The following is a 22,264-nucleotide window of genomic DNA, read 5'->3' as shown; positions in this document are numbered from 1 at the left end:
ATGCAAAGTGTAGTGATCATACCTAGGAGGACATTGTACACAGTAACAGTGATATTTTAAAGATAATCAACTGTGAAAGACTTTAGCTACTCTGATCAAGATAAGTATAAAGGACCTATGATGAAAAATGCTAAATTCTGAGGGCAGAATGAAGCAGACATTTTTCACTCTATTTTTCTTGCTTTGTTTTGCAACATGGCTAATTTGTATGTGTGTATATCTATATCTAGATGTGTAGATATATAGTTGCAAAATATAGATACAAATATATATATTATATAATATACTAAATGTATATTACAAGACTTCACATGTCTAATGGATATCATATTATTTGCTTTTGCAATGGAAGAAGGAGGAGCTGGAGGGAGGGAGGTCTGAATTTTGGAACTCAAAATTTAAAAATGAATGTTAAATTGTTTTTTAAATTGAAGAAAGCAAATTTAAATATATAATAAAATATGTAGGAATGGTTTAAAAAATGACATTTCAGATAATTTCTTCCAACCCTATCATTTAACAGTTCAGCAAAGTGAAGCTTAATGAGGTGTTTTCCCAAGCTCACACAGATTTTAAGTGATAGAGCTGGGATTCAAACTCAGGGCTTGGGGGGCACCTAGGTGGCGCAATGGATAGAGCACCGGCCCTGGAGTCAGGAGTACCTGAGTTCAAATCCGGCCTCAGACACTTAACACTTACTAGCTGTGTGACCCTGGGCTAGTCACTTAACCCCAATTGCCTCACAAAACAAAACAAAACAAACTCAGGGCTTCACATTTCAAATCGAGTGTGCATTGTCATCACTTCGTTACTCAGAAACCTTAAAGGGTTCCCTGCTGCCCACAGAATAATGTCCGTACTCTTCAGTCTGGCATTCAAGGTCTTCCTCACTATTTCCCCCACCTTGAATATTTTTATCTGCTCAGGCTTATTGTCTTTGCTTTTGATTGTTTAAGTTTCCACTTTTCTGGCATGGATGTGACCATAGTCAAGATAGATTATGAAGGACAAACAAGAAGCTGCTTGAATTAATGGAAAACTGGCAGAGGCAGTGGCTAGAGCACTGAGCGTAGAGTCAGGAAGATCTGAGTTCAAAGCCAGCCTCAGACACTTACTGGCTGTGTGACCATGAGCAAGTCACTTAATTGTTCCCTACCTCAGTTCCCCAAAACTATAAAATGAGAATAAAATAGCACCTACCTCACAGGCTTGTTGTAACAATCAAAGGAGATATTTGCAAAAAGCATTTAGCACAGTGCCTGGCACATAGTAGGTCTTATATAAGTGTTTATTCTCTTTCCTTCTCACATTTTTGGTCTTTACCTTTGATTTACCTAGATGGGCACTCTTGATGTGGACATTCTCTCCACTGATGCTGATTAGCATCTGAGGCAGTATAGAGAATCAAGGAAAGTTGCTGAGGGTATGGAAATGTTAAGTGACTTGCCCAGAACCACACAACTAGTATGTGTCAGAGGCCAGACTTGAACCTTACTCCAAGGAGTAAGGACTTGTCTTATTCTAGAATATTGCCCTATGCTACTATGCTTATCATTGAAAAAAAAAACCCAAAAAGTAAAATCTGAGGAGTGGAGGACTTAATTGATTTGTCTAGGGTCTCATGGGTAAGACCCCAATTTTTAACCTCTCACTTTTCCATGATTTTTAAAAGGAATTAAATTGGAGAGTCAATTATAGTTCCCTTTTTCTTGTTCAGGAAAAAATAGAATTCCACAATGAAAGTGAATTTTCTTTTCTTTATAGAGAAGCAAGGAAAGGGCTGGATTGGAATCAGGAGACCTGGGTTTGAATTCTAGCCCTGCCATTTTGGAGCAACACAGCATGAGACAAATCGTGGAACTTGCCCTGAGTCATAAGTTCCTCACTGTAAAAATAGAGACAATAATATTTACCTTACTGTAAAAATAGAGACAATAATATTTACCTTACTAACTTTGTTTTCTTAAGGTCACCATTTTACTTAATAATAATCATCTTTCTCTCTGTCACTTCTGATATCTTGATCCTAGACTCTGATATCGGCCCCACCCAAAGATTAACCCCATAATTCTAGGCTACCAAAGCTTAACTCTAAATTCAACCATCATGTCTAAACCTAGGTAGCTATGGAGAGAGCTGGTCACAAATAGATCTAGCAAGAAATCATAGCCACATAAGGCTATTGGATCATGGTTTAGTTATTTCACTTGTGTCCCACTTCTTGTGATCCCATTTTGGGGTTTTGTTGGTAAACATATAAGGCTGGTTAGCTATTTACTTCTCCAGCTCATTTTGTAGATGAGGAACTGAGACAAACAGGGTTAAGTGAATTGCTCAGGGTCACACAGCTAGTGTGTATCTGAGGCAAAATTTGAACTCATGAAGATGATTTTTCCTGATTCCAAGCCCAGTTCTCTACCCACTGCACCACCTAGCTGCCCTTAGTTAATCAAAGACTTAGAGATGGAAGAAGGCTTACCTAAGAAGTCACTAAGTCCAACTATCTTATTTTACAGATGAGGAAACTGAGACTCAGAAAGTTAAACCTGCAGAGAAACCTTCATGGGACCACTGAGAGGTTAAGTGATTTGCCCCAGTGTCCCATAGGTGTTAATTTTCAGTAGGATTTAAAGCCAGGTCTTCTACAACACCAGAACCATGGAGAAAAAAAAAGGTAAGATGGCACTAACATTTGGGTTTCAATTGTCAGTTTTCTAGAGGTATCAAAGGACAGTGGATAGAAAATTGGCCTCAGTATCTGGAAGACCTGGGTTCAAGTCCTGCCCTTGAGCCCTAATGCCCATTTGTCCCTAGACAAGTAGGCCATTTAATTTCTTGTTGTTGCCAAGACAACTCTATGACTATAAATTTCTGAGCAGGTGTAGATATGCAATGGTAGAAAGGATTCTCTATACTAACTAAAATCTGGGGCCCAGGAAAGGTTTCTCAACTCTGATGCTCCTAGCCAAGGGTTGGGGCGGGGGGGGGGGGGAGGACTCTCTATCCTTTAAAATCAAAACACCATAGAATCTTTGGACTGAGCACTTCCTCAGAATAGTTCTCTAGCCCATCTCCCTCATTTTATGGAGGTAGGGGTGGTGGGAGTACAGAAGGATGAGACATTGCATCTTTCCCAAGATCACATAGCTAGTTAATGCCGAATCAGGAGTAGATTTCAGCTCTCTTGGATAGAATGTAAATTTTCTGAAGTGTGGGACTGTTTCATTTTTCTCTGTATGTCCCCAGGGTCTAGCACAATGCTCACACATACATGCTTGTTGACTTGATTGACAGAGTTTAGTTCTTAAGCATTCTAGAATAGCCTTACATGTGTATGTTCTCAATCAATTGCCTATCAAACATCTATTACTTGCCAGGCACTCTCTGAAGTTTTGGGGACATGAAAAAAGACAAAAGTTTAATCCTCTCCCTTACTAAGTTTTAAATTCCTAAAATGTTGGTTGTATACATCTCCTACATCATTTATAATACCTAAGAAAAAACACTGCAAAACCAATAAGTAATTGTGACTTGACACCCTCATTTAGGAAAACATGTATCTTAATCCATCTCAAATATCATAGAAAAGTTTATTCCATTAATGTGTTGTCACTTTATTGTTTATCATTTATCAAAACGTTAACCTTCTATAAATTATAGCTGCTTTAGAGATTGGGTTGGATCTGATCTCTAGAAATACACTCTTTCACTATTGAGAAAAAAACATTGATTCATGAATCCAGTGAATGTTTATAATTCTTGGAGAATGTAATATCTTATTCCCTTTGTTCTCCATGCAACTTCAGGAAAGTGCCTGACTAGTCTAGCTGTGCAATGAGGCAAACATTTTCCTCATTAGCCTTTTGATATTCCTCAGCCTCAAAATATCCCTGCTACCAGTGCATACCAGTACCTATCTATTACATCAGGGAGATTGAATTCAGTCAGATTTGGTTCAACTCAACAAGGCTTTATTAAATACCTACTAAATGCTGGATACTATGCAAGGTATACCAAAACAGAAAAGGAAATGGTCCCTGCCTCCAGAGTTTATATTCTACTGGGGTGTTGGGCATTATATAGCGTACACAGAAAACTCAAGTATTTATGAAATCAATGCAAAGTAATGGAATGAAGAAAACAATGCTAATGAAAAGCAGTAACAACTGGAAGTGGGCATTGGTAAAAATGCCAAAGAGTGACCTTAAATGATTCATCTTCCTCTGTGACACCCTCTGCAACATGAAGTGGCATCTAAGTGGCTCAGGGGATAGAGGGCCAGGACTGATGTCAGGAAGACTCATGTTCTGTAGTTCAAATCTGGCCTCAGACACTTACTAGCTGTGTAACAACAATTTATAAACAACCCTGGGGAACAGGGAAGGGAGTCAGAAAGACCTGGGATTAAGTCTTGCTTGAGACACTTGACTATCTGGGTGATTTAGGCAAATATCTTAATCTCTCAGCTTCAGTTTCCTTATCCATAGAGCACTTTGCAAATCTTAGAGCACCATGTATGTTAGTGTTAAGTTTTTTCGTTAGTTTCTCAGTTCTCTAGCTTTTCAAAGGCTATCAGTTACATCACAGGTTGCTTTGGCTGGGTAGAATTTAAAATCTGATGGAAGAGCAAAGACTTCAGAGGCCATCTTAGTGGATGAATCAGTTATTATTTATACATTATATATACATATGTACACACATATGTATATGTGTGTGTTTATATGTGTGGTATAGCTATAGCTATATACATATCTGCCATATGTACAGTGATTCTTGAGTCTTCTGAAAGGTAGATGATTTTGAGTCACTACCAATTAGCCAAGTAAAATGAGCAGATGAGTAAATATAAAATTTTTCTAAACACTGACTAAGTGTTAAAGTTGGCATCACCTTCATGCTGATGCCTGGTCTGAATAGAATAGAAATTAGTGACTTGACCTTTCTGGAAAGCTTGGTCTCGTCCTTACAACCTTTGAATGAAACAGACCATGCCCTACTGCATAGCTAGTTTTGCCTTCTCCCTCTATTCTACAAAGCTCAATAAAGAGCCAACCCAATATCCTTCAGCACTGCATCATACAGTCTATCAACTGATACTGGTAGGGAGTCAGAGGACCTGAGTTCAAACCCCACCTGGGATACTTATTACTTATGTTACCTCCAGCAAGTAATCTCACCTCCTTGGGGCTCCGTTTCCTCAAGTATAATATGAGGGAATAGAACTCAGCATATCAGGTGCTTTCCAGCTCAAGATGTATGATGCTAATCTCTTATGCTCCTTTGATCTCTTTCATGTAAACTCCATCACTCCAATAAAAGATGACAAGACAGATTTCTAAAAGCTCTGTGTATAAATGGGCCATTGCAAAATATATTGCAATAGTCTAATGGACTTTCTTCATCGCTAGGAGTCATCATTCCTCACCCTTAAGGGACAATATGGTAAAGTGGGGAGTGGAGAGAGATGGAAAGAGCATGAACCATGAAATCAGAAAACCCTGGATTTAAGTCTCAGCTCTGATACTAGCTGTGTGACCATGGACAAACAAGTCACTTAATCTTGTAATGGTAGCTCCCTAAGACTAGAAGATACTACAATGCTAAAATCATGACTTTCAATTTTATTGTAATACAAGTGAAATGTGTCTCCAATGAACAACATATGCCTATTTTGTTATGTGTGTGTGTGTGTGTATGTGTGTGTTTTAAAGCCTGGATTTAGAAAAATGCCACATGATTTAACTAACCAAGTTGATATTCAGCACTTCCTAGTGCTATGCTGGGCCTGGCCTCATTGAAGGAGTTAATTCTTTAAGTAGTTATACTGCAAATATGTGAATGATCTGTGATTTTTGTAACTGTGAGAACTCACCCTACCTTCCCAACAACAAAGGTCACAATCCTTTCATGTATAATTCAGTAAGTTCTGAGGATATGCTTAAGGTACATAGATGTTGTGTGACAAACCCAGGGTCAGACAGTTAAATGCCAGAGCCTGGATTTGAAACCTATATTCTAGACTCCCACAAGAATAGTTACCCCTGGGTCAGGTTACCTCTTAAATGTAAACTTAAAAAAATATGGCCCTTCTTAATATTCTCTTCTCTCTAGGTTTCTGTGACATCATTTTATCTCTTATTTGTCAGAACAGTCCTCAGTTTCCTTTTCTGACTCTTCAGGTTTTATCCATTAACCATCATTGTTCCCCAGGACTCTGTCCGAGGTCTTCTTCTCTTCTTTTAATACTATTTCACTTTGTGATCTTATCAGCTCCCATGCAATGAATGCTCATTTCTATGTTGATGATATACAACCTTCTCTCTTCTGACAGTGCCAACACCTTGGTCCAATCACCCATTATGTCACTACTTGACTATTGAAATTGTATGCTAGGGGCAGCTAGGTGGTGCAGTGGATAGAGCACAGGCCTTGGAGTCAGGAGTACCTGAGTTCAAATCCAGCCTCAGATACTTAACACTTACTAGCTGTGTGACCCTGGGCAAGTCACTTAACCCCAATTGCCTCACTAAAAAGGAAAAAAAAAAGAAATTGTATGCTAGTTGGTTCCTGTGCTTCAAGGCTCTCTATGACTCCAGTCTATCCCCTACTCAGTGGTCAAATTGATCTTTCTAGAGTGCAAGTCTGACCATGTCACCATCCAATCAATAAACTCCACTGACTCTTATGGCCTCAAGGATCAATATAGGAATGCTGGGTTTGTCTTTTAAAGCCTGTTATAACCCAGGCTCCTCCAGCTTTTCCAGTCTTATTATACTCCACTCTCCCATCCCAAACTATGTGAGCCATTGATACTGTTTTTTTTTTTTTAAATCATTCTTCGACAAGATGCTCAAGCATTTTCACTGGACATTCCCCATGCCTGGAGTACTCTCCCTCCTCATCTACCTACACCTTTTGCCTTCAAGTTTTAGCTAAAGTCCCACCTTCTAGAAGCCTTTCCTGATCCTCCTTAATGCTAATGTCTTTCATTTTTTGATCATCTCCAATTTATAGTGCATATATCTTGTTTGTACATAGTAGTTTTCATGTTTTACACACACACACACACACACACACACACACACACACACACAATGTCCCATTAGACTGAGATTCTTGAGAAGAGGGATTGTCTTTTGTCTTTCTGCGTATCCCCAGTACTTAGCATAGTGCCTGGAACATCATTAATTCTTATTAACCTTCCTTCCTTCCTTCCTTCCTTTCTTCCTTCCTTCCTTCCTTCCTTCCTTCCTTCCTTCCTTCCTTCCTTCCTTCCTTCCTTCCTTCCTTCCTTCCTTCCTTCCTTCCTTCCTTCCTTTCTTTCTTTCTCTTTCTTTCTTTCTTTCTTTCTTTCTTTCTTTCTTTCTTTCTTTCTTTCTTTCTTTCTTTCTTTCTTTCTTTCTTTCTTTCTTTCTTTCTTTCTTTCTTTCTTTCTTTCTTTCTTTCTTTCTTTCTTTCTTCTGTCCTCTTTTCTACTTCCCTCCTTTTCTCCTTCCTTTCTTTTTTCCTTCCAAGTATCAGTCTTCTTTTTTTTCTGCCAAAGTCAGGAAGTCACTTGCTTGAAAAAGAAAAAAATCAAATCACCCACTTTCTTGAACAAAATAAAAAAAATAAATCTGCTGATATAGTAGCCTGTTTCTTTCAGGTGCTAAAAGCAGACACATCTTTTTTCCCCCTCCCAGCTAATTGGCTACATGGTACTTTGCTATGATATTCACCTAGCATCTATATACTCCACGGACTAAAAATAGCTTGAACAAATGTCGATTTTGTCAATACACCCAGGAGTCTCTCTAGATGTAAAGGTCATTTGTAAAAACAGAAGTATCTCTCTCTTCAAAATACCACTTTTAATGAACTTGGTGAAATTCTTTAATTGTTTCACACAGTCCTTGTAACATGATCTTGCTTTAATGAGTAAGGAAGGTACTGAACTGAATGGTATTGGATCTCTGTGGCGAATGGCTTCATTTCAGTTCTAGTATCTTGTCTGATCTCTTAGCTGGCTGAGATATGACTGCCCTTTTATATTTAGATAAGTCCATATTTTAAACCCAGTGCAGTGTAGACACAAGCGGGTGCTCTTCTATTCCTTTGTTCTGGATTGTTACATATCACTGACTTTTGGTGATGCATTTTTAAAGATACTTGACAGTCTATCATCCCATGTTAAGCCAACAACTCAGCAAGGTTGTAGTTTATTTTGTCATCTGGTTCACAGGGCTAGATTGAGTTGGGAACAAAGGTTCAAAAGGCTTTCTCTTTTTCAAATGGTAAATGTTTTTTTAAAGTGGCTAACTGCAGAAAGGGCAGAGTAGCCCAGGGTCTTAGGGAGCTGGACTTTGGAGTTAGAAATTTTGCAAATCTTTTGGGACATTAAGAAAGCTAGATGACCCTTAAAATCTCTGTATATTGGGATGTTCCCTTTTGGACTTATCTATTTAGTCCTGTATTGAGATCTGCACTACTGAAAGAGAAACCTTGCTGGGGGGAAAAATCCCTTCAGTGTCTTTAGGTAAGTAGTGGCTGAGTTTCTAACCAAGGCTCCAGTGGAAGTGGGGGTGGGGCTGGGGCTGGGAATCATTAGGACAGATGGGAGTGCATACCCGAATAAATCAAACAAATATTCGGGCAGCTAAGAATAGTGGGTACAATCAGAAAACAAAAAATTACTGTAGAGACAATTCAGCTTCAAAGCACAGTTACTTGGTAATTTATTTGCTTTTAGGAGTTGGTCACAACCTTGACCTGATTGAAACTGCCAGCTTGTTTCCTCCACCTAGTCATTTGTTTCCAAGGGTACATGGGTAATTCTTTCCTCACTCAGACCCAGAAGAAAAAGAACAAGGAGCTGTGAGTAATAGTCACCCCTTTCTCTCTCCATCCCATTTCTTGGCTCGCTCTCTCTGTCTCTGTCTCTGTCTCTGTCCCTCTCTGTCTCTCACCGTCTCTGTCTCTGTCTCTGTCTCTGCCTCTCTCTCTCTCTCTCTCTCTCTCTCACCGTATCTCTCTGTCTCTGTCTCTTTCTCTATGCCTCTGCCTCACTCTGTCTCTCTGTCTCTCTCTGTCTCTCTGTCTCTCTCTGTCGCTCCCCTCTCTCTTCGGGTGAACTTTTTTCTATCTCTCTATGGAGAAAAATCAAAGCAGGTGAGCAGCCGCCTGCAAAGCGATTGTCTTCTCTCAAAGACAGCCAGCAAAGCCAGCAGCTTGTTCAGCCTTGCTCGGCCTGGCACATAATTTTTGATGCCATAATTGTGAGGCTCCGTGCGGCTGCTCTCTGGGGAGCGGGAGCCGCAGGCTGCTGGGCCTCTGCGACCTAGTCGGGCCAGGAGGTGGCGGCGAAGTCACCTTGGGAGAGGAGGGGAGGAGACAGAGGAAGAAAGGCACGACTCGGGTTTGCCCAGGGAAGAGAGACGACTGGAGGGAGGGAGCAGAGGGCGTGCCCCCGCCCAGGGAGGGCGTCCTTCTCCTCAGTCCCAGCTCGCCCACCTGCGATCTATTGGGATGGGGAAGGGCAGTGGGCTGGAAGGATGGGTTATCCTTCACTACCCCCACCTCCCGCCAGCCCCCTGGGCCGATTGTCTGACAATGTCTCAAGAGGCTCACTCCCTTTCTCTTCCCCAGGCTGGCTTAGCTTGGAGCGCCTCGCCAGCCTTCGCCCCCTTCCCCTCCCGGGCTTCCGTATTCCTTCGGCTCTGAGCCCAGATGGTTCACCCCAAGGTGGCTAAGCCGAGCCGAGCCGAACCGTGTGCAGGCCTCTCCGGCCCGGAGGATGACCCGGCCCCAGGCTTGGTAGGCTGCGGGCTAGTCACCCACCCGGAGCCCTTGGCCAGCCAACAAAGAGGGAGCTCGATGCCCACCCCCAGCCCCGCCCCACCCCGCCCCGCAAAGGCCCCCCAGCTCGTCTCTCTCTCATGGCCTGCTCGACCCGCCCCGCCCCAGCCCTCCCTCCGGGGAAGGGCTTGCGCGGGCTGGTGGTAGCCCGAGCCCCGCAGGGCCGGCCTGGGTCAGGGGGCGGCTCCGGCGGCGTAAGTGGCGGCTTGAGCTGTCCATTGTGCCGCCGTGGCCGCCGCCGATCCTGGCCAGCACCGACACTGTCTTCCCCAGTGCTCCGCTGGCCCCCTTTTCTCCTGGCTCGCTTGCTCGCTCACTTACTGGCCCTCTAACTCCCCGGGTGGCTCTCTCGCCGGTCCCCTGGCTCGCTCGCTCGCTGGCACCCCCAATTCCCCAGCTGGCTCTCTCGTTGGTCCCCTGGTCCCCTGGCTCTCTCGCTCTCTCGCTTGGTGACCCCCCGGCTCGCTCCCAGCCTGGATCTCCGGCGGACACTTACCTTCTGCTGTCGCCGGGCCATGTCGGTGGGCTGCTTGGCGTTGAAGGGGTAGGCGATGCAGCGCATCACGAAGACATAGAGCTGCAGCTTCCTCTTCCGCTCCTCCTCTTCCTTCTGCAGCTTCTCCAGCTCTTCCTTCTCCTTCTCGCTTACCACCGACGGGCTGGGGCTGGAGGGCCGACCGCCGCCGCCGCCGCCAGCGCCGCTGCCTGCGCCGCCACCTCGGCTGCCGGGCTGCAGCCCCCCGGCCCCGGCGCCGGTCGCAGCACTGCCCCCTGCGCCCGCGCCGGCCCCGGCGCCCGCCCCGCCGCCGAGCCCGGCCCCGCCGCCGCCCGCGCCGTCGCTTGTCCGGCTGGGTGACAGGCGCGCTCCGGAGGCTCCGGAGGCCAGCACCTCCTTGCTGCTCTCTTCCTCTACGATTTCATCGGATTCCTCTTCGCTGGACGAGGGGTCCAGCATGGTGGCGGTCGGGGACGGGGGTCCCTAGAGCCCCCGAAGGGCCAAAGGTGTATAGGGTGGGGCGAGGGAGGCAGTCGGGGCTCGGCTTTCTCGGGCGGGCTTTCCAAGGAGAATCGCCGGCGAGTAGCGAGCAGCCAGCTACGGAGCAGCTGCTTGTGCTCCCTCCTCCACCAGGCGATCCGGGGCTCTGCCCTGCTAGGATTGCGAGCTCAGAGCCAGCAGCACGTAGTGGAGGAGGACGAGGGGGAGGAGGAAGGGGAAGAGAAGGAGGGGGAGCAAAGGCTATAGTCCATATGATAAATGTTGGTAATGGCAATCAAGTGGGAGCCCTGACCTAGCAGCTGGATGTCAGCCGCAGCCCAAAAGGATGCCGAATGTAGCAAGCAGGCGATGCAGCTAAGTGCAGGAGAAGCAGTTTACGGATTGGGGAGGGAGCGGCGCTTACGTGTCGATGGGCTTAACTCTCCAGTGCCCGCAGAGGAGGGGACCGCTGCCAAGGACTGGGCGGCGGGTGTAGGGAGGACTCCAGGGTGCTCGCTCATCCTGCTGCCTCTCCTATTCCCGTCACGTCAGCCTCCATGTCCCTTATCGCCACTTCTAGACTCCTATTTCATAACCTCCTGATATACTTTTCTCTCCTAATGTCCACAACCTACCTACCTCACAAACACAGGCAAAGTTCTGGAGGTGGGAGGAACGCAGGTAAGTGATGCCTTCTCGAGAGAGAATTGGAAGGGGCGTGGACCTTCCTTTGGTAGCGTTGTAAAAAGGAAAGCGACCCTACTTGGAGATATCGCATTCTCTAAGGTTCTCTGTGTTTGGAGGCGACAGGGAGAAGAAGAAGAAACGGGGGTGGGGGGAATCAGGATACCCAGTCTTCAGGTGGCGCCTGGAAACCTTCCCTTCATCCCGAAGAACCTTATCTTGCGGCTTTGGACGGCCTTCCAAGAACAAGAGGCCCGAGATCCTTACAGGAAGTTGGGAAAAGTGATTTTGTTTCAGATCCGATGGGAAATCGAGGAAGCATTAATTCACCTCTTCTACTCCCTCACCACGCCAATCACCACCCTTCTGCCAATCCTTAAAAGCCCCCTAAAGTTAAATCACACTCTGAGAATATTTGTAATGTAAAATACTGCATCTGAATCAGAAACAGGAATCAGTTTAAACGTAGTGAGAATAGCAGATTCTCTTTTCCACAAACACAATTAGGCTTTTTTTTTTTTTTTAAATCAGAATGCTGGTCATTTTTAAAGAGCCTTGGCTTTCTGGTGGACCTATCTGTATGGTGATCAAATTGACCATGATATCTGGTATTGGGGCACAGCAAGGAGAACTCTCCTGGACACCCAGGACATTCAGCAGGATCAAACTCTCATTGATTTACTCAGTTCTCTCACTCTCAAGCTTTTCCTCTCCTGGCTGTAATCTATTAAGGCGAAGGAGCAGGTGGTGTCTTCTTTCCCTTCCTGTTTAGTTGTTTTAGCCTAATAAACGCTTAAGTCAGAGGGAGCTGACCAGAGTGCTGGATCTGATCACCGTGAACTGCACATGGATTGAAATCAGACTACCACAGACCTTTCCATCTACTGATCTCCTAAGACTCAAAGAAAGAGCTATTCTTTCCTCCCATCAAAGTCCTGCCCTTCAATTCAATTCGGCCAACGATTATTAATTAAGTGCCTACTATGTTCTAAATACTAGACTGAGAGCCAATGTTTCCTCTCCTACTCATTTTCCCCCAGTGTCATGAATATTTTTTTTATATTCTCTCTCTCTCTCTCTTTCTCTCTCTCTCCTTTTCCCTCCCCTCCCCATATCTGATTTATTCACCAAAGTATAGACATTCAGGGAGAAGTTGTAATGCTAATTAAAATTTTCAATCATATTGTCTTTATGTAATATCAATTTTGCAATTGGAGGAAAGATTTTTCAGAGAGTTTTATTCTATTCAAATGAATTTAAAAGGGAATGAAAACTTTAAAGGAAACTACTTTAGGCTTCAAAATAAATCCAGCCCTGCACACTGTTTCTCATCAATTCCAATACTTAGTTACTGAATTAAACAACATATTGTTAATTTATACCTGATTGAACCAAGCAGCCATGCTGTGGTATTTATTAATAAAACCTTTGTCAAGATACCATATTTCACATGCATACATACATACATATTATACATAACATTATGGAGCTATTTTTTTGTTACAATCTTTAATAGTAAGTATTTTCTCAATCTAACAAGAATTTGCCATTCTGCTGAAATGGGCAGCAGAGATGGGGAGAGTCAAAATAATTCCCTACACATTATTTAGACAGCAATTCCCTACACATTATTTAGACAGCAATATACTAGACCAACAACTATGGTGCATAGTGGCCATAGAGTTGGTTTTTGAGTCAGAAAGATCTGAGTTAAAATCCTAGTTCTGATACTAGCTGCATGGCCATGTTATTTAATCAATTAAAAATATTTATTAACCCCTTCAAGGCACAGATGATATACATACAAAAGTGAGACAGTCTGCCCTCAAGAAGCTTAGATTCTAATAGGGGATACAGCCAATACAACCCTTGAGGAGGATATACAGCACATATACAAAAGAAAATAAGTCATGTGGTGGTATTAAAGTTGGTTCAATGACAAAGGCCCCTTGAAGTAGTTTGCAGTTGAACTGAGGCTTGAAGGGATGAACTAGGGGTCTCAAGATGAAGAAATAAGGAGGGAGAGTCCTGCAGACATGAGCCCAAAGTCGTTCAGCCTGTGCAAAGAATTTAAAGAAGATGGAATGATTTGGATAGTGAGCAGCAAGTACGCTGATTTTTCAGAAGAATCAAGTGCATGAGAAGGAGTAAAAGGTAATTAGCCAGGAAACTAGAGGGGGACCAGATTGGGAAGGCTGTAAATTCCAAACAAAAAGTTTGTCTTTTACCCTTACAGTAGTGAGGAGCCACATACACATGCTTCTTTAGTAAGTGACTAAAAAGGTTAGTGTCCTCATCTGTAAAGTGGGGAAAATAACTTTTGTAGTATGTCATATAATTTTTGATGCTCAAATGAGAGTATGTTAAGGACTTTGCAAACTTTAAAGCACTATATAAATGCCAGATATTATCATTTGTCATATGCTATACTAAACACTCTGAAAGATAATTTTTTTCTAAAAACAAGAAACTCCCTTGAAGAGTTTATAGTCCTTTGCGGATGGGGTGGAATAAGTAATATGAAATATGGTACCAAATTAAAACATTTATTTAAAAACAAGTGTTGCCAAAATTGCAAATGATATGTCTGTGAACTGAAGGGAGATGGAGGGACTAGAGTATTGTGCTTCCCAGAAGAGGTGAATTTGAGGGAAGGGAACAATGTACATTGTCATTTAAAGAGAAGGGATTTCCAGGTATGGAGAATTACATGTAGGAAAGCAAAAAGGAAATTGCTAGCAGTTAAGATGGTCATATGAATTTGGGATATTGAGGCAGGGAAGAGAAAGAGGAATGGGAATGGAAAATGCATTTGCTTGTGTGGCAAGTTGATGAAAAACAAGAAACTAGATTAATCAGGGAGCAAGAGAAGTGAATTAATGGGTAAAGCAACTTGCCTCGAAAGATATGTCTTCTTTATTAAGCAAGGTTAGATAATTAAAGTCTATGACAATAAAAGGTGAATGCATGCTGGCCATGTCCCTATGTACATATATATATATATATATATATATAAGAATTCTTAACCTTGTATGTATGCATACATCTGTCTCTATATCTCTATCTCTACATGCACATACATATATGGGTATACACACACACACACACACATCCATACAGAGAGAGAGAGAGAGATATGGGGGAGGACAATGAAAGCCCTCCCACTTTGCCTTCTTATCTTTCAATGGTTCTTGAGACAATTGTCCTTGGCTTCTATTCCCAAGTTCTTGCCTGGGCCCCCTTTCCTGGGGCCCATCTTCTTCTTACCTTCATCTCTCAGGATTGGGGTGGACCAGACATACTTTTTCTGAGGGACAGGCCACTTTCTCTCTGTCCTACTGAACCATATAGTGGAACTGTCCACCATGCCACACTTAACTTATCCCTTGCCCCAACTCATGCACTCATGCAATATGATAGTTACAATTAAATACAATAAACATTTATGAAACACCTCCCATGTGCCAGGGACTTACTAAGCACTGGGGATACAAATAAAAAAAAGAAATACAACTCCTGCCCTCAAGGACTTTACAATCTAATGGCTCATGTTTACTTGAGACTTGCAGCTGGACTGGCACATATGTAGAGCACCTCTGATGGCATATCCTCATACAGAGGAGCAAGGAAGCCTGTTTCCAGGAAAGCATGATTATATATAATGGAAAAACCTTGGAGAGATATTGAAGCATGCATCCTTAGAGATACTTGAAGCTTGAATAGACATTCTCAAGATGGTACCAGTCTGTTGACCATGTGATTGAGGAATAAGGGACAACTACAAAAACACCTTAATTGTTCTTGATCATTCTCTAGTTCATTTGATTTGGCCACTCAACCTTGGTAGATCTTATTGATTCATTCACTCAAGGCATCTAATGAAAGACAATGATGCTGTAAGTGAAAAGCCTTCTTTGGGTTTTCTCTTCTCCAAGGTCTTGTGATCAAGTGAATATAGCCCTGGGTTATTTACCTGGCTCAGTGTTTGTCCTTTCATTTTAGATAAAGGAAGACAAGCATCCTAGCATTTGCATTTCACATTTAGTTTAATGTCAATGCTGAAAGGAGCAAGGAGTAAATTCAGGAGTGAATGACCAAACATAGCCCTGCAGAGGTTGAGAATGGGACTTATCTGTCAGTCATGCTGTGTGAGGACAAGAACTTGGTGAGATCAGTATTATAGAAGAAATGAGATAACAATGTGCCCACTCTTCCTCAGAAATTCATCTGGGATAAGAGATAGTGTGCCCTAGTTTGTACATTTGTTAATTTTGCATCTTCAAAGTAAATGTTCATTTGTAGAAGGTGGTAAAATGGAACTGAGACACTAGTGGCTGCACAAAACAGAGAGGGGTAATACATTCAAATTAATTCAATAAACATTTATTAAGTGTCAGACACTGTGTTAAGTGCATCCAGTGGGAGCATGGACCAACAGCATTAGAGAAGAAAAATCTCCCAACCTCTAGATAGACCTGGTCTGACTGTGAACAAACAAACCAGGACATACTCATTACAGTAGCATAGTAACATTAAATTTTAAGGAAGAAAGAAAGAAATCATGCAACAGATATTTCTATTTGGAGAATATTGGATTTTGAAATAAAGACTGAGCCCTGCCCCCTACACTATATTAGCAATTTAAAATCATAATCACAGGATTAATTGAAATGCAATTCCACCAAATCCAACTGGAGCTACTTGATTCTTCAAAGATAGCACCCAAATTTAAGGATGTAGCTAGGGATAGGGACTAGACCTGTGATTTCATTGGTACAATCAGTTCTGTTATAGCACATTTTGAAAATATGAATTTGTTCCAGTGCTACTGATATATTAGAGAACAATTCGAGCAGAACACAAATTTCCAGTTTGCTTATGCGAGATTTCCTCCAAAAGAAAAAAAAAGTGAAAATAGAAAACTGTACCACTTCATAATTCCTCACAAGTTGTAACTCTTCCGGCACCCTTCTCATCAAGTAAACCTCAGGTCTTTTTCAAGGCAAAGTACCATATTTTTTGTATTCTTCCGGTATAGTAGGAGCCATGGGATGATCAAGAAAGCTGATCTGTAACCCTCCACTCCAACTTTCACCACATTTTCTTGCTCTATGGCTTGGAGATTTGGTCTGCCCAACTTTGTAGAGTCATTGTCCCCCTAAGGCCCATGGGATCAATGATGCATACCAAGAGGTAGCCCAGGGCCATGGCCATGGCTGCCACTATGTATTGTAATATTTATGGGGTTTTAAAATAATTTAGCACGTATAAAATTATACTACTGATTTTTATTAGGTTCTCATGTTATTTTATATGTCACTGTTGATCTTTCTTGAGCATTGTGCTCTTAAACTCATTCTCTCCATAAGCCATGTGATTTTTATTATGTGATTTTCATAGCATGATTCTTTGGGGGAATGCATATAACATTGTAGAAACTATACATAACTAACAGATGAGGAAGCTCCTGTTCCAAATGCAGATTGACACCTTCTCTGAAACTTGCCATCTTAGAGAGTTGTTTTAAAGAGGTCAAGTTACTCACTCAGGATTATGTGACCCATGCATTTCAGATATGGGAACCTATGTAAAGGCATCAGTAGCATTATTTTTCTATAAAAAGTTTCATGTCTTGTCTTTAAAGTTTGGAGAAATTTTGAGTGCTTTGAATTTTATCCTTCAAAAGAAACCCTCAAATGAATGTTAACTGGATTATTCTTGAACTTTGGGGGATGTCAAATAAAAGTGAGACCTTTGCATTGAACTACCATAGCACTACGAACCTTTCTTATCATACTTTCACAATATGTCTGGTATTGCATTGATTTGGATTCATATCATTTTCTCTACTAAACTGTAAATTCCATGAAGGTGGGCTCCACAATAATAACTCACATTTTATATCACTTTGAGGTTTACAGAATGCTTTGCTCAAACAATCTAATTTGTAAGCTAGTGCAAAACCTATTACTGACATCTTATAAATGAAGAAACAAAGGGCCAGGGCAGTCAGTGATTCACCCAGGGTCACATTGCCAGTAAGTATCAAAGCTGGGATATGATCCCAGGGTACCTGACTCCAAGTATAGCACTATCTCAACACGCTCTTCTCCAGCACCCAATACATTGTGTGTGTGTGTGGGGGAGGTATAGTGTAGGATTATTTGTGATTTCAACGTAATAGGGAATGCTTAGTACATGGCAATGTTTTTTTTTTTAAGATTTGTACATTTTAATGGACTGCAAATTCAATATTTTCATGAGCATGAGACTTCTCAAAGCCAGATCCTTCTTGGTGAATACAATCAGCTGAGTGGCTATCAATGCCACCTAGTGGCATGAATAAATATGACTTTATTAAGCATGCATGCATGCATGCATGCATGAATGAATGAATGCTACAATAGTGTCATATCCCATCTAGAGCAAGACCCACACAGAATGGTGGTTGCCCTTCCTCTCTTCAATCAGGTGAAGGATACCCACTAGGGAAAGAAATTAGGTTTGAATTGGAAGCTGACCAAATGTAAAACAGAAGGTCAGGGTGGCTTATTCAGAATACTAAAAGACAAAAGAAGAACAAGAACATCATTTCAAGGGCAGGGATTCAGGTTAGGAAGACTCCAAATCAGGAGACAAGATTTAGAGTATAAGAGAGGAACAGACAGTTTGCATGACTTAATTTCTCTCTTCAAGGCTTTGGGGTTTTTTATATGATAGCTGTTTCTGTTCTTTGATTCTTCTCCTCACTGATTCATGGTGGTCATAGGCCCAGTCTATCATATATTCTCGTTACTTAACCATTAAAACAATCTAAAGACTCAGAATTGTTCTTCAAATTGATGAATGGCTGCCATACAAAGAACCCATAGACACATCAAAAAGTATGTTTTCAATGCAAGTTTTAACAAATATGGATAAGAATTGGACCTGTGGTTTAACTGGCATAGGGGACTCTCAAGGGAGTTAATTTCTTCTACCAGAGCAGGCAAACACCTTCACTACAACTTTTAGTCCAATAAAATTGCTTGGAGCACTGGAAGATCACATGACTTACCCAAAGCCACACAGACTGTATATATCTGAAGTAAAACTTGAAAGTGTATTATTCTAGCTTTCAGGCCAGTTATCTATCTAATATGCCATATTGCCTCTATATTTTGTCAAATCAGGTAGAAGACTAACTCCTAAATTGGAAGTAATTCAACAAAAGGCTACGTGTGTTTGAGATTCTCATTAATTTTGTCACAGAGGAAGACAACTATCTGAAGAAAACATTTTTCTGACAAAAAATCTCTTCAGAATTCCATTTTAGGCTTTTGTACACTTGTTTAAAATTTTCTTTAGGAAACTTGTATAACCACAAGAAAATGGAATATACAGTATTCAACTTTCTTGAGTTCTTTAGATTCAAAATAAAAGTTGTAGATATTTACATGGATACTTAAACAAGCAAAACAAAATGTATTATCATATCTGAAGGAAGAAAAAGGCTTTTCTTTTGTTTCAAGTGGTTAATGGTTTTTTATTAAATAGAATTTTATTTTCCAAAATATATGTAAAAAACAAATTTTCACATCAATTTTTAAAGAATTTGTGTTCCAACTTCTCTTCCTCCTCCATTCCCACCCTCCACCCACTAGAATTCAAGCCTTTCCAAATAAGTTAAACATGAGTAGTCATGGAAAACATTCCCACATTAGATAGGTTGTGAGAGAAAACAGTCAAACACCCCCCCCCAAAACAAAACAAAACAAAACAAAACTTCAGATTGAGGAAGTGTCAAAGAGGAAAAAAAATGTTTTTCCATCTATTATCAGATACTATCACTTCTTTCTTGGTAGATGGGTTGCCATTTTCATAAGTCCTTCATGGTTATATTGGATCATTGCCTTGCTGAAAATAACCACATGCTTTACAGCAGATCATCTTACACTATTGCTGTTATTTTGTATACAGTACATTTCACTCTGCTTCAGTTCATGTAGGTCTTTCCAGGTTTTTCTGATAGTATCCTGTTCATCATAACCTGAATAAAGTACCTTAAACTTGACAAAGGATTTTCTTCATATTAGCCCAGCAAAGTAGGTACCATATGTTTTGCCATTATATTCAATCATAACTATTTCCCTCCATCCTATTCCCGTCCCATGATATTTACTCTATTTTCTACCTTCTTTTAACCTATTCCTCCTCAAAAGTGTTTTACTTCTGACTGTCCCCTCTCCTACTCTGTGCTCCCTTTTTTTTCACCCTTCCTTCCTTATCCTCTTCCTCTCATACTTTCCTGTAGAGTTAAATATATTACTCCTCCCAACTGGGTGTGAATGTTATTCCCTCCATGAGCCAATTCTGATGAGTTTAAGGTCTTTGATCTAATTCTTTGTTCCAAATTTTCTTCTTCCCTCCATCCTCAACCCTCCCTATGAAATCAAGCAATTCAATATGTCATACTTGTGCAGTTATGCAAAACATCTTTACCTTCCTTGAAAGCGTTTTGCTTTTTACTGCTCTCTCCCCAAATCTGCCCTTCCCTCCTTCCCCTCTTCACCCCCCTTATCTTCCTCCCCTCCCTCAGGGCAAGAATATATTACTGTACCCACTTGAGTATGTATGTTAGTTCTTCTTTGAGTCAATTCTGATGATATTAAGGTTCACTCACTCACTGATTCCTTCCCTCTCTTTCCTTCCCCTCCATAAACATTTTTCTTGTTTCCTTCATGTGAAAAACCTCTCCCCAGACCATCTCTCCCCTTCCCCCTCACCCAGTCTACTTCTTCTACACCTCAACCCTATTTTAAAGATGTCATCGTGGGTTAGTTAGGTGGCACAGTGGACAATGCACCAGCCTTGGACCCAGGAGGCCCCAAGCTCAAATCTGGCCCCAGATATAAGAAACCCCACCCTGTCTTCGCCCACAAAGAATAAACATAAATGCTTTACAGATATCATCCCTCCATATTCATTTCATACCTGTGTCCTCTGTGAATTCCTTACTAAGATAGTTCTTATGAGTTTGAAGTATTATCTTCCCATGTAGGAATATAAACAGTTTGATCTCTTAATATCCCTCATAAAGTCTTTTTTCCTGTTTATCTTTGTATGCTTCTCCAGGGTCTTTGGGGGAAAGGTAGACCACAATACATCCTCAGAAGAAGAAGATAATACCAGGGTCAAAGCTCCAACATCCAAAGCTTCCAAGAAAACATATGAACTGGTCTCAGGCCATGGAAGCTCCCAAAAGGGACTTTGAAGAAAAATAGGAGAAATAGAACAAAGATGTAGAGAAAGAGAGGAAGGAATGGAAAAAAGAAATGAGAGCAATGCAGGAGAGTCATGAGAAAAAAGTCAACAGTTTGAAAAGCCAAATGGAAAAGGAGATTAAAAAACTGTCTGATGAAAATAATTGCCTAAGAATTATGATTGAACAAATGGAAGCTAGTGACCTTATGAGAAACCACAGTAAAGCAAATCCAATTGAATGAAAAAATAGAGGGCAATGTGAAATATCTCCTTGGAAAAACAGCTGACCTAGAAAATAAATCTAGGAGAGATCATTTGAAAATCATTGGACTACCTGAAAACCATGACCAAAACAAGAGCTTAACCACCATCCTCCAAGAGATTGTGGGGGGAAAGTGCCCTGATATTCTAGAAGCAGAAGCTAAAATAGAAATTGAAAGAATCCACTGTTCACCTCCTGAAAGAGATCCCAAAAGGAAAACCTCCAGGAATATTATAGCCAAATTCCAGAACTCCCAAGTCAAGGAGAAAATATTGCAAGCAGCTAGAAAAAAGGAATTCAAATACTGTGGAGCTCCAATAAGGATAAAGCAAGTTCTAGCAGCTTCTACATTAAAGGACTGGAGGGCAGGGAATATGATGTTCCAGAGGGCAAAGGAACTGGGACTTCAGCCAAAAATCATGTACCCAGCAAAACTAAGTATCATCTTTCAGAGGAAAAAATGGAATGTCAATGAGAAAGAAGACTTTAAGGCATTTGTTATGAAAAGACCTGAAGTGAGTAGAAAATTTGACTTTCAAATACAAGAAAAAGGCTTTTCTGAATGACTTGAGGCTTTTGAAATAAAGCAATTTGGCAAATACTATGATCTTATGATCCTTGTGAAAGTGATATAAATAGTCTGAATTATTACAAAATCATCTCCTTTGTTTTTGTTCAGTGTGTCCAACTCTTCCTGACCTCATTTCTGATTTTCTTGGCAAAGATACTGAACTGATTTGCATTTCCTTTTCCAGCTCATTTTATACAAGAGGAAACTGAGGCAAACAGGGTTGATTGACTTGTCCAAGGTTACATAGATAGTAAGTATCTGAGGTCGGATTTAAGCTCAGGTCTTCCTGACTCCAGGCCTAGCACTCTATTTATTGCACTATGCAGCTGCCCTATCCATGTCTTATCCATTAGTATATTTTATTGGAAAATGCAATGATTTCTTTAGGTCATCAAGGTTACATTTAAAACATCCAAATCCTGACTCAAAACCTGTCTTTTAGAAAGCAGAAATAACCTACTTTATTGGATCTGGGGTCTTTTTTTGGTGTGGGTAATCCCTTCAATGGTGCAGTTGATAAAACATCCATCTGTGACTCCTCATTGCGTGAGACTCTTGTCTATGTCCTCCCATATATTGTCCTTAGAGAATCAGACCAATTTCTGGAGATCTTTCTGTACATCTCAGCATCATGTCCATGCCAATTCTGTCTTTAAAGCATTCTTTGCTCTATAATTGCTGGCCTTCACTGGTC

The 22,264-nt window shown here is 41.3% G+C and overlaps 2 protein-coding genes across 25 annotated transcripts in view; one reads left to right on the top strand and one right to left on the bottom strand.

Annotated features, from left to right (window-relative positions):
- Window positions 1-9,699, top strand: part of LOC122745209 (heterogeneous nuclear ribonucleoprotein H-like) — a 70,649-nt gene extending 60,950 nt beyond the window's left edge. The window contains 1 exon segment of the mRNA XM_043990421.1: window positions 9,260-9,699. Coding sequence (XP_043846356.1) covers window positions 9,260-9,699 — 440 coding nt within the window.
- CADPS (calcium dependent secretion activator) overlaps window positions 1-11,684 on the bottom strand; it is a 555,724-nt gene extending 544,040 nt beyond the window's left edge. For 3 of the 24 annotated variants that reach the window (XM_043978790.1, XM_043978791.1, XM_043978800.1), the window contains exon 1: window positions 10,331-11,634. In XM_043978790.1, the coding sequence (XP_043834725.1) occupies window positions 10,331-10,789 (459 nt within the window). In that variant the 5' untranslated portion in view covers window positions 10,790-11,634. Of the gene's footprint in view, window positions 1-10,330 lie in introns of all 24 variants that reach the window. The other 21 variants (XM_043978803.1, XM_043978804.1, XM_043978808.1 and 18 more) reach the window with 17 other exon arrangements.
- Window positions 11,685-22,264: the final 10,580 nt, after the last annotated feature.

Source organism: Dromiciops gliroides, chromosome 1 (genome assembly GCF_019393635.1).
Source record: "Dromiciops gliroides isolate mDroGli1 chromosome 1, mDroGli1.pri, whole genome shotgun sequence".
Lineage (NCBI taxonomy): Eukaryota > Metazoa > Chordata > Mammalia > Microbiotheria > Microbiotheriidae > Dromiciops > Dromiciops gliroides.
This window is presented reverse-complemented; position numbering and strand designations above follow the sequence as displayed.